Source organism: Oryzias melastigma, linkage group LG23 (assembly GCF_002922805.2).
Source record: "Oryzias melastigma strain HK-1 linkage group LG23, ASM292280v2, whole genome shotgun sequence".
Taxonomy (NCBI): domain Eukaryota; kingdom Metazoa; phylum Chordata; class Actinopteri; order Beloniformes; family Adrianichthyidae; genus Oryzias; species Oryzias melastigma.
This window is the reverse complement of record NC_050534.1, coordinates 2050463-2063441: the sequence shown is the minus strand read 5'-3', so window position 1 is coordinate 2063441 and position 12979 is coordinate 2050463. Positions and strand designations below refer to the sequence as shown.

The 12979-nt window shown below is 40.1% G+C and overlaps 1 protein-coding gene across 3 annotated transcripts in view; it reads right to left on the bottom strand.

Annotated features, from left to right (window-relative positions):
- The window catches only part of sox5 (SRY-box transcription factor 5), a gene marked incomplete in the record, with an annotated part of 113754 nt that overhangs the window by 54838 nt on the left and 45937 nt on the right, over nt 1-12979 (bottom strand). For all 3 annotated transcript variants that reach the window (XM_024294645.2, XM_024294646.2, XM_024294648.2), the window contains 2 exon segments: nt 3960-4132; nt 12906-12979. In XM_024294645.2, coding sequence (XP_024150413.1) covers nt 3960-4132; nt 12906-12979 — 247 coding nt within the window.

Sequence of the window (12979 nt, the reverse complement as noted above, 5' to 3'; positions counted from 1 at the left end):
AGTCCCTCCAGCATTACATACAAGCAAGAAGTAACTTGTTAGCTTTAAAATGCGTTAGCTTCTTCGGAAATGTCTCCAAAAATGACATCATGATAACGGAAATGTTAAAAAAGATTTGTCAAAACAAGATGTGTTGTTTTCTAAAACCCTAAATGTAAATTAAAAAGTTAGGAAACGCACTTTCAAACTGCTTCACTCTATTAGTTCAAGTGCTAGCATACCGGCTACAGGAAGTGCGTTTTCAATATGTTTTAAATTAAAATGAGAACAATTAAACCTTTTGTTTTAAATATGACTGATGCTAAACTAAAATATATATATATATATATATATATATATATATTAAGATAAAATCTTAATGTTTTTTTCTACTAGCTTTAAGGCTAATAAAGTACAACTACATATTTGGCAGCTAATTGATATCATGGCATCCTTTGACATTTTCACTTTTTTGTTGATACAGAATAATTTTTATTTATTTATTTAAATCAGGGGTGTCAAACTCAATCACACAGGGAGCCAAAATCTAAAACACACCTTAGGTCACGGCCTGAACTGGATAAAAATTTATTGAACACTCTAAAACAACATTTTTAAAACTTTAAAACGGTAACTTTTAACATAATTATGAACTAGATATATAGCATTACCTGAGATAATGCTGGTGTGAATGCTGTAAGCTGAATTTGGCCGCCAAACATGCTAATGCTGATAGCTGAAATATTTACTAAATGCCAAATTATCCTAAAAAACAAACAAACAAACAAAAAAAAACTTAAGTTAGCCAAAACAGCTAGCATGTAGCTGAAATATTAGCTAAACTCCAAAAATGCCTAAAAAATCTTTGTAAAGGCTAAAAATATTCCAAAAAGCAGCAGAATGTCAATTTTTAAAACTTTAAAGCTGCAATCATGAATATTAAAAATTCAGGAATATTATTCCAGAATAAATCAACTTAAACCTTAAATAACTTTCAATAATTTACTCTCCATAAAAATATATTTGGTCAAAAGTATACAAGTTATAAAATAAGCATAAGATAACATCCAACCTTTAATAACAATAAAATCAAATGATCTGGAGGGCCGGATCCGGCCCCCGGGCCTCGACTTTGACACGTATGATTTACACTGACTCTCACTGAGGATTAAAATGAATTACATGACTTATTGTTTGAAAAATATTAGTAGAAAACCACAGTTTGGATTAAACCAGATTTAACCCAAACTGTTCAGATGAATTTATCTTTTTGTTTAGCAAAGAACAGAAGCTCAGATTGATGTCACCATAACAAAAGTGACTAAACAATGAATACAAAAACACTCATGTTTTTTTCCACCCTTAAAAGCCTTAATTCTAAATGTACTGACGTGGAAGTGAATTTGAGAGGCACACACAGTACTCTGACAAAATGTCAGTCTGTTGTTTTTACTATTTGTAAACAAGCTTCGGTCATTGTAAAAATGCTAACTTGGCTAACGTGTAGCGGTGTTTATTTAATGTATTACTAACAGGGTTGGGTTAGCTTAGTCACAGTAATGTTTGTTTGACTGGTATCAGTCTGTTTATTTACATGTTGGAAACAGGGGTGGAAGCTAACGGTGTTGTGAATACGCTAATGCCGCTAACGCTTCTAACATGGCTATTGTGTAGAAGTTCGGACTCTGTTGTTATTTTTACATGATATTAACAATGTTGGCAGTTAGTGGCTGGATGACTCAGTTGGCTAGGTGTAGGACTGGAAACCCGTCTTGTCCAATGAGCCAGAAAATCCAGTATTGTGTTCGGCACGAGCCTTCACTCTCTGCCTAACTGTCTCCCTGTACCTCAAAAACACAGGGTTGTGTCAGGACGGGATCTAAAAACTGAACCACCTGAGCGAGCTGCTTCACTGTGGCAACACTGAGGGGATACGCCAAAATTTGATCAACATATATTGTTGGGAGTTAGCACACAACATTTGTTTTAGCGTTAAAAGTCTGTTTTTTTTTTCTTACATGTTGCAACAAGGTTGGGAGTTACAGGTGCTGTCAATATGTTAATGCGGCTAATGCTTCTCACGTGGCGAAATTCTTCTGGTTCAGGGTTCTGCAACCTGAAGCTCTAGAGCCACACGAGGCTCTTTCACCCTTCAATTGTAGCTCTCTGGTTAAAGAAAAATATCGTCTAATTTTAAAAACTAACTGGAAGGTAAAAAGCTACTAGAAAAGTTTCATTACCTGCAACAATACTACTGTGAATGCTTTTTGCTGAAAGTAGTCGCTGAACATGCTGAAGCTTTTTGCTGAAAAGGGTCATGCAATTTACTTTAATTGCTGAAAATGCAAAAGCTATTTGCAAAACGGTAAATTTGCTAAAAGACTGGACATTTCGCAAAAGATCTATGAAAGAGTGCTGAAAATTAGCAAAATTTCTGAAAAATTTGTAGTAAAATTGCTTAAAAATCCCTAATACATGTCAATTTTGAAAAAAATATTTAGTGTGTTGCCTCAGTAGATGCCAAATTAGCCAAAAAAGATAGATTGTTGAGTAAATACTAGTTAAACTCCAAAATAACCTAAAATTCCTCAGTAAACTAAAGTAGTCAAAAACATTAGCCTGCTGCTAAAATAAAAGCTAAACTCTAAATTAGCTTTAACAACCCCAGTAGATAACAAATTAGTCAAAAATGTTAGCATGTTGCTAAAATATTTGCTAAACTCAACATTTGAAAATTGCAGAAAACATAGACAATGGATATATTTAAAGGTTTGGTGCAGATTGACCTAAAATGTTGAAATGCGAAGACTTTCTCATTCATTTTCTTCATTTTGGTCAATATTTCAAAAACTATAACGTTTATAAATACCAAAAATACGAGCAGTAATGTCCTGAACAAGTTAAACGTTTTGATACCAAGATTGCTAAAATCACATAAAGATTAAACTAATAGACTATTAAAATAGTCGACGACTAATTTAACAGTCGATTAGTTGTTACTTTATATTATATGGAGTCAGAGTGGAGTAAAGTTGAACAAAGCTGTGACCGTTCAGCACCAAAATATACACTTTTTTTTTTTATACGTCTTTGACTAATTTAGTTTACTGAGGCATTTTAGGCTATTTTGGGGTTTAGCTAGTAGTCAAGCAAAGTCTTAACTTTTTGCCAAATCTGGTGTCTACTGAGGTTTTTTTTATGCCAATTTGGAGTTCAGCTAATATTTTAGCAACAAGCTAACATTTTGGTTAATTCGCTGTCTCCTGAGGTTTTTATAGGCTAATTTAGAGTTTACATTTAATTTTAGGAACACGCTAACGCTTTTGACTATTTTAGTTTATTGAGGAATTTTGGAGTTCAGCTAGTATTTAGCAACAAGTTTAAGCAACAAGCTAGCTTTTTTGGCTAATTTGACATTTACTGAGGGTTTTTGAGCTAATTTGGAGTTTAGCTTATATTTAAGCAACACACTAAATGTTTTTGTAAAATTGGCATGTATTAGGGGTTTTTAAGCAATTTTACTGCAACTTTTTCAGAAATTTAGGTCAACTCCATCGTTCTTTCAGAGTTCTTTAACAAAATTTCCAGTCTTTCAGCAAATTAAAAATGTTTCAAATAGCTTTTGCATTTTCAGTAAATCCCTTCAGATATAAAGTAAATTGCGTCCCCATTTTCAGCGAAAACCTTCAGCCTCTTCAGTGACTACTTTCAGCATTCACACTAGCATTACTGCAGGTAATGCAACTTTTCTAGTTTAATCTCGTTTTAACACCAGAAACTGCTTTTACATCCACTTTGTGCATGACTCGATAAGTCAACTAATCTGAAAAAATAATCAGTGATTAGTCGACTATTAAAATAGTCGTTTGAAGCAGCCCTACTCAGATGCCATATTTTATCTCATAATGTATCTCTGTGATAGTAACTGCTGAGCTCCTAAAACCCCTGATAGAGCTGAAACGGGGCAGGTCGGTGTGTACCTGGTCTTGCTGCTGCTTGGCTAGCTCCATCTGCTGCCTCTGCTTCTCCATTTGCGAGGCGGCGAGCTTCTTCTGCTCTTCGTGAGCCGCCAGGAGCTGCTCCCTCAGGCTGCTCAGCTGGCCGATCATGCCCATTAGCTGGCGCTCTTTCTCCGCCAGGCTGTCTGGGGTACCTGAAGGGCAGAAAAAAAGACACGGGTCAGAGGTGACGAGGCAGCGCTTTGAAGAGGAACACACAACTGGGTTAGGGTTACACAATAAAACTTTTTACTTAAGCCCAAAGAAAAGTTCGAACCATGTGAATCTATCAAACTCGTTAGGGCTGTGGGGGTGAGGTCAGAGGTCGAATGCTCAATGAAGACACACGGCTAGGGAGGGTCACTAAAGCTGAGTAAACTTCATCAAAGACCTACAAGCTGGTTGAATATACGACTGTTTGGGGCTTTGAACGGTAGGAGAGGAGAGGCCGGTCAGTGGAAGATGCGCTCGGTTGAAGAGTGTTTGGAGCCGTAAAAGCAGATGTTGACTGGTTTCCCCGGAGCGGAGCAGGCCGGCCGGCGTCAATTAATCAAGCCCCATCCATCACCGGCTTTATTGCCTTATTGAGAGAGGGAAAATAAATCTGGGCTGCGGAAATATTTGTAAACAGGCGAAATGTGGTGGAGCGAGGCAGGAAAGCAAACGGAAGACCCGAGCCAGATTCCTACTTTTCACAAACAGAACAAATCCACAGCCAGGTTTGGGAATTTACATTTTTTACGGCAAAGCTGGAAGTGTATTTGATTGAGTTACGTTGGGAGACTTCACTGCTGGGGCTGTCGAGTCGTATTTTCTGTGAGGAAAAAAAAAGAGCAAAAAGAGAGGAGAATGTGTCTGGTCTGTGTTTACTCTGCAGTCAGCCAGCCTCCTGCTCACATTTAGCATGGCCTGACCTTTGACTCCTCAGATCCTGACATACCAGCTCCATTACACTCACACACACGCACACAAGCGTTTCCACACACGGCCTGAATCATTCAACAGGATGTAGTTAGAGGGAGGCAGGCTGAGGCCCAATCAGCACGAGTGTGTGTGCCATGTCTGGTCCGATGTAATGATGTTTGCCTCCATGTCTTTGTTGAATGTGTGTGTGGAGCAGCACAATCCCCCATTGTTCCTCCGCCGCTACCTTCAACATTCCTGCACCCGCCAAACCAGATGAGGAGAAAGGGAGAAAGGAGGAAACTCCGCGGGAGATGACAGGGATAAGAAAAAAACTTGGGGAGGAGGAAAGGAGGTGCCCCCCCGCTGCCCTGTGGGCCCTTCAGGAGGTGAGAGTCTTCTATTTGTCCTCCTGGTCGGGAGCCGCCGCCTCGTCCAGCAGACCGCCCACCTCCAAGGCTCTCCCCACTCCTCCGTTACCCCCCCACACACTCCATCTATCCATCCGCCAACAATGAACAATAAAGGCAACTGTCGGGAGCACTGGCCGCTGGAAAAATAAACACACCGCTGTCCTAACTTACAGACCCACCTTTGTAGAGACAGAGAAGTGTGTGTAACCAGGGCTGACCAAGACAAGAATGAGCCTTGTGTTAGAAATGCTACCCCGTTCAGAGGGGGGCGAGGGGTGTTTGGGGGGCAAAAAGGAGGCAGAGGAGGGGGTTTGAAAAGGTGAAGCCACGGATCAAAGACAGCTTTTTTCTAAAGCTGGAGTCAACTTCTTTGCTTGCACGCCTGCAAATGCTGATGATTGCAGATTTAGCGCCTCGGACTCCGTCTGAGTCAGAACATCCAACATCCAGCTGGTTTAACGCTTTCATGTTTGCATTCACGACGAGCCCAGAAACACACGTTCAAGACACCACTTCAGAGCTGCCACAAACGATTATTTTAACAGTCGACTAATCACCGATTATTCTATCCGATTAATCGACTAATCGGCTCATGAGCCAAGTGAATGTCAAACACATCTGAACCATCATCAGCTTTAAACCAACTGAAAATAAAGACAATGAAGATGATAGTTTTTAAACTGTTAATGAATCGTGCAGCTTCTGTGTTTCTGGTACTAAAACAAGATTAAACTAGAAATGTTGCATTAATGTGATAATACTAGTGTGAATGTTTTTTATTGAAAATAGTCTGAAGATGCAGAAGCTTTTTGTTGAAAATGGTTACACAAATTAATTTCATTTCTGAAAGGATTTGCTGATTTACAAAATGTTAAATTTGCTAAAAGACTGGAAATTTGTCTCAAACTATAAAAGAGCGCTGAAGTTGACATTTTAGTAATATTACTTAAAAATCCCTAATACATGCCAATTTAGCCAATAGATTTACTCAGTAAACTAAACAAGTCCAAAATGTTAGCATGTTGCTAAAATAAAAGCTAAACTCTAAATTAGCCTAAACAATCTCAGTAGATAACAATTTAGCCAAAAGTGTTAGCATGTAGCTAAAATATGAGCTAAACTCTTAATTAGCATTAAACCTTAGTAGATACCAAATTAGCCAACGAGCTAACACAGTGGTTAAATACTAGTTTAACTCCAAAATTGTCTAGATTTCCTAAGTGAAATAAATTAGTCAAAAATGTTAGCCTGTTGCTAAATTAGAAGTTAAACTCTAAATTAGCTTAAAAAAATATTTTTCACTTGAGATAAAGTTTTGTTCTCACTAACTCAAATATAAAAAAGTAGATTTTTTGGTGCTGAACGCTCACAACTTTGTTCAACTTCACTTCATTCTGACCACAGATAATATAAAGAAATCGACTATTAAATTAGTCATCTACTATTTTAATAGTCGATTAGTCATCGATTAGTCGATTATTGTCGATTAATCCTGGCAGTCCTACACCCCTTTCAATAAAAAGCCAACGTAAACGAGCATTTTCAGGGGCCTCCACGTACAGAGCTCACACCAAAGGTTAAACCAGCTGAACTTTGACCAATCAGGGACTCCGATTTGGTAGTGACTGATGGATGTAATCCTTTGGACGTACCAACCGTTTGAAAGAGGATCATGAATGAGAAATGAATAATTGTGATTTGTGTCCAGCTGGACTTCTGTGACACCAACTCTATTGTAGACCAGAATAAAGCTGTGAAGATTCACCAGATTTACAGCATTTTGACTTCACAACAAGATTTTCCAGCTGTGGGTCCGTGTGGTAGGTCGGGCAGCGCCTGACGTGTGAACCCTGCATGCTAGAAGTGCGTTCAGAACCCCGCGCTCAGCTCCATAAATCAGCCGGCGTGGCTTGGTCTCCTCGGTGCTGCGGGGCAGGCGAGAGGATCAATACCTGCTTTCCTCCACTGGTTCACACACACGCCTCCTCGGGCAGGTTCCCGAGCTCCATCGCTACCTGCGGACCTTCTCTGAAGCCAGCTTTCCTTCTCCTACAGAAGCACTCCTTCACATGGGCGGTAATTAACCAATTTGTAACCTAGTAATCCTTGTCAATGTGTTCATGCTGCTAATGAAGGCCCTGTCCTCCTCCTGGTTTAGCAAAGGAGAGCGCAGGAGGAGAGGAGGAGCAGGGGGCGACTTCTGACCGAAAACAGAGGAGACGCACGAAGAGGAGTTATGTAGAATGAAGAACTCGTGTTGAGATGTTTATTCACATGTTAACCACGTTACAGCAAATGACCTAATGAGTTAACATGGTCACTGTTAGGCTAACAGCATTAAAGGCTTGGCTAAACTGCTTCCTAATGCATGAATTTCTTCCAAAAACTCATTTAGCCTGAGAAAGCCACAGAAAAGAATTTTATTCATAAGTGGACCCAAATCTGTTTGTTTTTTCTTTACCAATTTATTTTTAAATGTTGTCATCAGTGTAAAAGTAAAGGTATGAAGCTACACCAAACTGTAGAAGTAGTTTTTTCAGTCCCTGGCAATGGATTAACGTTGTCTTTTTGGTCATTAACTTATAAAAATGACCTCTGTTTAAAAAACGTTTTTTTTTTTTTTTTCTGGGCACAGCTTTACAAAGTATCTTGGGGACACTGGAGGTTTCCACCTGGAAGAAACAGTAAAATCACAGCAGTCAGCCTCTGACTTCCTGATTGAAGCAGGTTTAAAATCAGAAGAGACTGAAAAAAAATCAGAGAATGATCACTAGGGATTCTTCCACAAAAACAACATTGATCTTAATAAAAAAATAAGCCAAATATTAAATTCTAGAATTTAAATTTGACTCATAAGATGTCTGAATCCCCCCTCCCCCCCACTCATAGTGTGTTCACCATTTCTAGTGCTGTCCGAATCTACTAATTCCAAAATCCAGTGCAGTAGAAATTCGATGGTCAAAGTTTGACTTGACTTGACTTTCAATGTGTGTTCAATGGCCTCATGTTTTGTATGTATCGTATAAAAATGGTCTTGAAAATGTACATAGTTAGGTGTGAACACAATACTTTTGAATAGTTTACGCGTGTTTACATACCGTTTCATTATAAGCTGTTGCCAAGGGTGATGTGAGTGTAGCTTTAGATCAGGAGTGTCAAACTCAATCACAAACGGGGCCAAAATCCAAAACACAGCTTAGGCCGAACATTTATTTAACACTCCAAAACTGTATTTTTAAAACTTTAAAACTGTAACTTTTCAACATCATTATGAACTAGATTCAATTCAATTCAATTTTATTTTATTTCTATAGGAAATCACAAAAATCACAAAGGAAATTTGCCTCATTGGGCTTCATGCAGGTAGATATATAGATGTGTAGCATTACCTGTGATAATGCTAGTGTGAATGCTGTAAGCTGAATTTGGTCACTGAAGATGCTAATGCAGATAGCTGAAGATGCTGAAGTTATTAGCTAAAAAAATAGCTAAACTTTAAAATAGCCTAAAAAACTGAAAAAGCCTAAATCAGCCAAAACAGCTAGCGTGTTAGTTAAACTCCAAAAATGCCCCCCCCCAAAAAAAAAAAAAAAAAAAAAAATCTTAGTAAATGCTAAAATAGTCCAAAAAGCTAGCCGAATGCCAATTTGTAGATCTTCAAAACTGTAACTTTTTAACATAATTCTGAATAATAAAATTCCAGAATAAATCAACTTAAACCTTAAATAACTTTCAATATTTTACTCTCCATAAAAATGTATTTTGTCAAAATTATACAAGTTAGAAATGAGGACAAGATAACATCGAGTCATTAATAACAATAAATAAAATGATCTGGAGGGCCGGATAGAATTACCCAGAGGGCCTGATCCGGCCCCCGGGCCTTGACTTTGACATTTGTGCCTCAGACAAATAAAGGTTTATAAAGGTTTTTACTTAGTAAATAAAGTGATACATTCCTCAATAACAGTTTTTTAGCCGTGCATGTGCTTCGCTACACAAACGGCTAGGGGCCTATTAGCGGTAGCAGGAAGCTCCGAGGCTCTTTGCTCCATGAAAACGCTTTTCAGTGGAATTCCACGTGGGGAATAAAACGTGGAGGGAGTGTGCACACAGAACAGCGTGCAAAAACACCTGCACACACCGCTGCTATCAAAACATCCCGCTCTTTTGCTTGACTTTAGCACATTTCTACCGTTCACTTCTTTATCTTCCTAGAGGGCTCAGCCGACCTGAGACACACTTCCATGTTTGACGCTCACACACACATACATTGCTCTCCAGCTGTTGGTGTAACGCTGTGCCATGCGGGATGCCCTTACACAGAAATGTCAGCGCAGCAGGGAGCTGGGAAAAAGGGGTTTGATCAATGGAGCTCCCCTCTGGACGGCCATGCTGCTCTGTGAGGCTCTTTGATTACATACTGCTTTGCTTCCTAATGAAGCTCAATTACTGGAGGAGAGCGACGGCTTTGCCCCGCAGTTCCAGAGAATAATAGCCGCTCTCCTCTAGCCTCTTTTGCTCTCATCCATCTCTCTTTGCTTTCTCTACGTTTCTCCTGCAGCTGTATGGTCAAAGTTTACCTCTCCTGCACTTCCTGTCCATCACACCCTGCATTAGTGTGAGTTTCTGTCACTTCTGTTCACAAGAATCCACGACAGCCTGCATGACAAACAAGAGTCTGGTTCATTGACTACGAGACCTGGACTGAGTCCAGTTCTCGGTCCAGTTTTCCAGTTGTCCAGTTCTCTATATACAGTCAGTGGAATGGTGACCACTGCAGAAATACTTGTTTAGGCAAAGTCAATGAAAGTGACATGAGCACCACACACTACTGTAGAGGTCAAAGAGCAAAACAAACAAAAAAAAATTCGGAAATGTCAGAAAAATGTTTCGTCTATACACACTGTGTCGTTAGGCAGAATTCCAGATCATCAGTAAATATAGTCAGACATGAACCCAGCTAGCTGGTTTCACTTGTTTGAATTTTTTCCTGTTTGGTCAGTGTGTATTTTGGGAAACACTGCCCCCAGCTGAGCAGACACGAGAGCAACAGGTCCTTTCCAGTTTAGGTCTGGTCCTGGAAGTGCATTGTGAAACCAGTGGGATAGATTTTGACTCTTTCAGCCAAACCAAAAACTGAAACAATCCTCGACTGAAAGCTTCTGAAAATGATTTAACCCAGCATTCGTTCACTTAGCAAAACTCTTCTAAAGTTTATGCAATTAACATCATTCCTGTGGACTCTGGAGTACACAAAAGCAGCTTTGGTTTGCATCACTTTAGCCCGGTAATGTGCTGCATCTTGGTGCAAAGCTGCTTTTGGCCTAGCCCAACTCCTCAACTGTTTATGTAATAATGTAATTCTAGCGGATGCTTTCATAAAGAAAAGCAGCTGACATCCAACACTGACAGTAGTAATGTGTTGCATATCGGTGCAAAACTGCTTTTCGTCTGGCACAAGTCTAACTGTTTATGCAAATAATGTAATTCCAGCTGAAACTTTTGTGGGGGAAAGCGGCTTTGTGCTGATCTACAACACTTCACTGAAGTAAAGTGTTGTAGATCAGTGCATAGCCGATGTAGAAAGCTGCTTTTAACTTTCATTGATGGAGTAAAGAGCTACAGAATGTCACCGAGCAAATGTCAACATCTCCAGAGTTAAAGTCTCATTTCAGCTCATTTTTAAATGCACGGTTCTAAAACCTGGAGCTGTTTTATCTGTCTTCCCACATTACAGTGCAACAATGGGCATTTTCCAAAATCAAAGCTTTGAGGAACCAAAAACCAGCCAATAAAAAGCAGACGAACTTCTACATGATTTACTGCAGGAGAAATCCAACACAGGAGCGACAGAGTCTGGAGTGTCAGTCTGCAGCCCTGTCAGGGAATGTATCACTCTTTGAAAGCTTTTTAAAAAAGGATGTGGGGAGATTCTTCTTTAAATGAACACTGTCATCCACAACACAAGCCGTGTGACCCTCTGGTAGATCTCACAGGGAACGCCTGACAGAGCTTCATGATGGGAGGAGAGCGTGTGAAGTTCAGGATTAGTGATCAGTTGATCAATTCATTTGAAACAAAAACAACTAGCAACACAACTAATGCATCATTGCTATTTCACTGCTACAGTTTTATTAAGTCAGGATAATCTAACCTGCCGCGGCCGGGGTTGTATGGCACACAGGCACTGCCCGCCACTCCCCTCGCCGCCCACCTTTGACCTGGCCTCACCTGCTGAGCAGCTGCTGAACAACCCCGTTCTCATGGGCCAGATAAAATCCAGACTTTAAGTTTTCTAAACAATCCGTAAAAAGATGTGCGAGTAACAGGACAACGCCGCGATAAGGACGAGTTTTAATTCATAGCTGGTACTCATAGACTGTTCCCGAGGTCAAAGGTCGATGAAACGTCAGTGATGGTTGTGGACTTCAGACGACAACATGAAGTTTGGTGAAGATTGCCTGAACAAGAGTCTCCTTTTCCCTTTTTCTGGGAAAAGGAGAAAACTGCCGATCTCACACTTTCCCACAAAATGACCGGCAAGTCGTAGGTCGAGTGGCCATCCCATAATAGTCTCTAAACTTCCTTTGGGAATACCCAGCACGTGTGTTTGGGTTTCACCAGTGGATTCAGGTTATTTTTCTGAAGCCCCATTGAAGATTTTTGACCCTTGTTTTTTTTATTTATTTTTTTGTCTGCTATGATGTCATCATTTGAGGGCAGGGGGGGGGTGCACAAATTCAAGTTCACCTGGCAGTAGGTGTGTTTAACGTTTGGTGAATTTTCCAGTATGTGGCGAGGGTCAAATTCTCGCCTGAGGAAAAAGTCGTTGTAATTGTTTAGCTGAGTCAGCAGAATTTTCAGTGAACGGTTTTTGTTTACCGCGCAGGTTCTGTCCAGTTTTGTGTCTGCGGTATTTTTGTGTTGCCATTCGGTAGCGATGACCAGGAAACGCTCATTGGATTTAGCATTTAAACTTCATTAGGAGGCGTAAGTGAAAGAACATCCTGGTGAGGAATCTGCAGCATTTGGAGTGAGTCCTGAACGTATCTGAATGGAGGAAACGGAGCAAATGATTTCCTGGTGGAGGAGCAAAGAAAGTGAGCGATGAATTAGAAGAACTGGTTTAAACATGAACTATTGAGCAAAGATGGAAAAGTGGGCGTGTCTCCAGGAAAACGTCTCACATGAAAGTGAAGATTTTTGATGGAGAGGGACGATGACAAAGAGAAACGTTCACAGCCAGTGCTGATAAATGTTCTCATCGTTTCTAGAAATCCTGGAATCTTTTGTTGTCTGTATTTCTTGACCAAATTTCCCCACAAAATGAACCCATGACCATCTCCATCCTGTCTGGAGGTGACAGAAGAAACGCCGCTCTCCAATAGACGCCTGTCTCTAAGGAACGGCGGTCCGGCGGGGACGTTTTTGGAATAAACTCAGGGGCTACTATTGGAGGATTTACAGCATTCAGAAACACGGCTTCATTTTCCTCAAAAGAATGCCACAAGAACATGTTCAAACCCCAGTTTCCATCAGAGCAGGTCTTTAAGTTCATTAGATGATGAACTGAGGAGCTCCGTTGTGTTGCTTTGGACTTGTAGCATACCTTTGATTTCTCCGATGTGCCCTGAGCCCATGGCCAAAAGTTTATCCTTCCAGTCCTTTGACAACAGCCTCTCA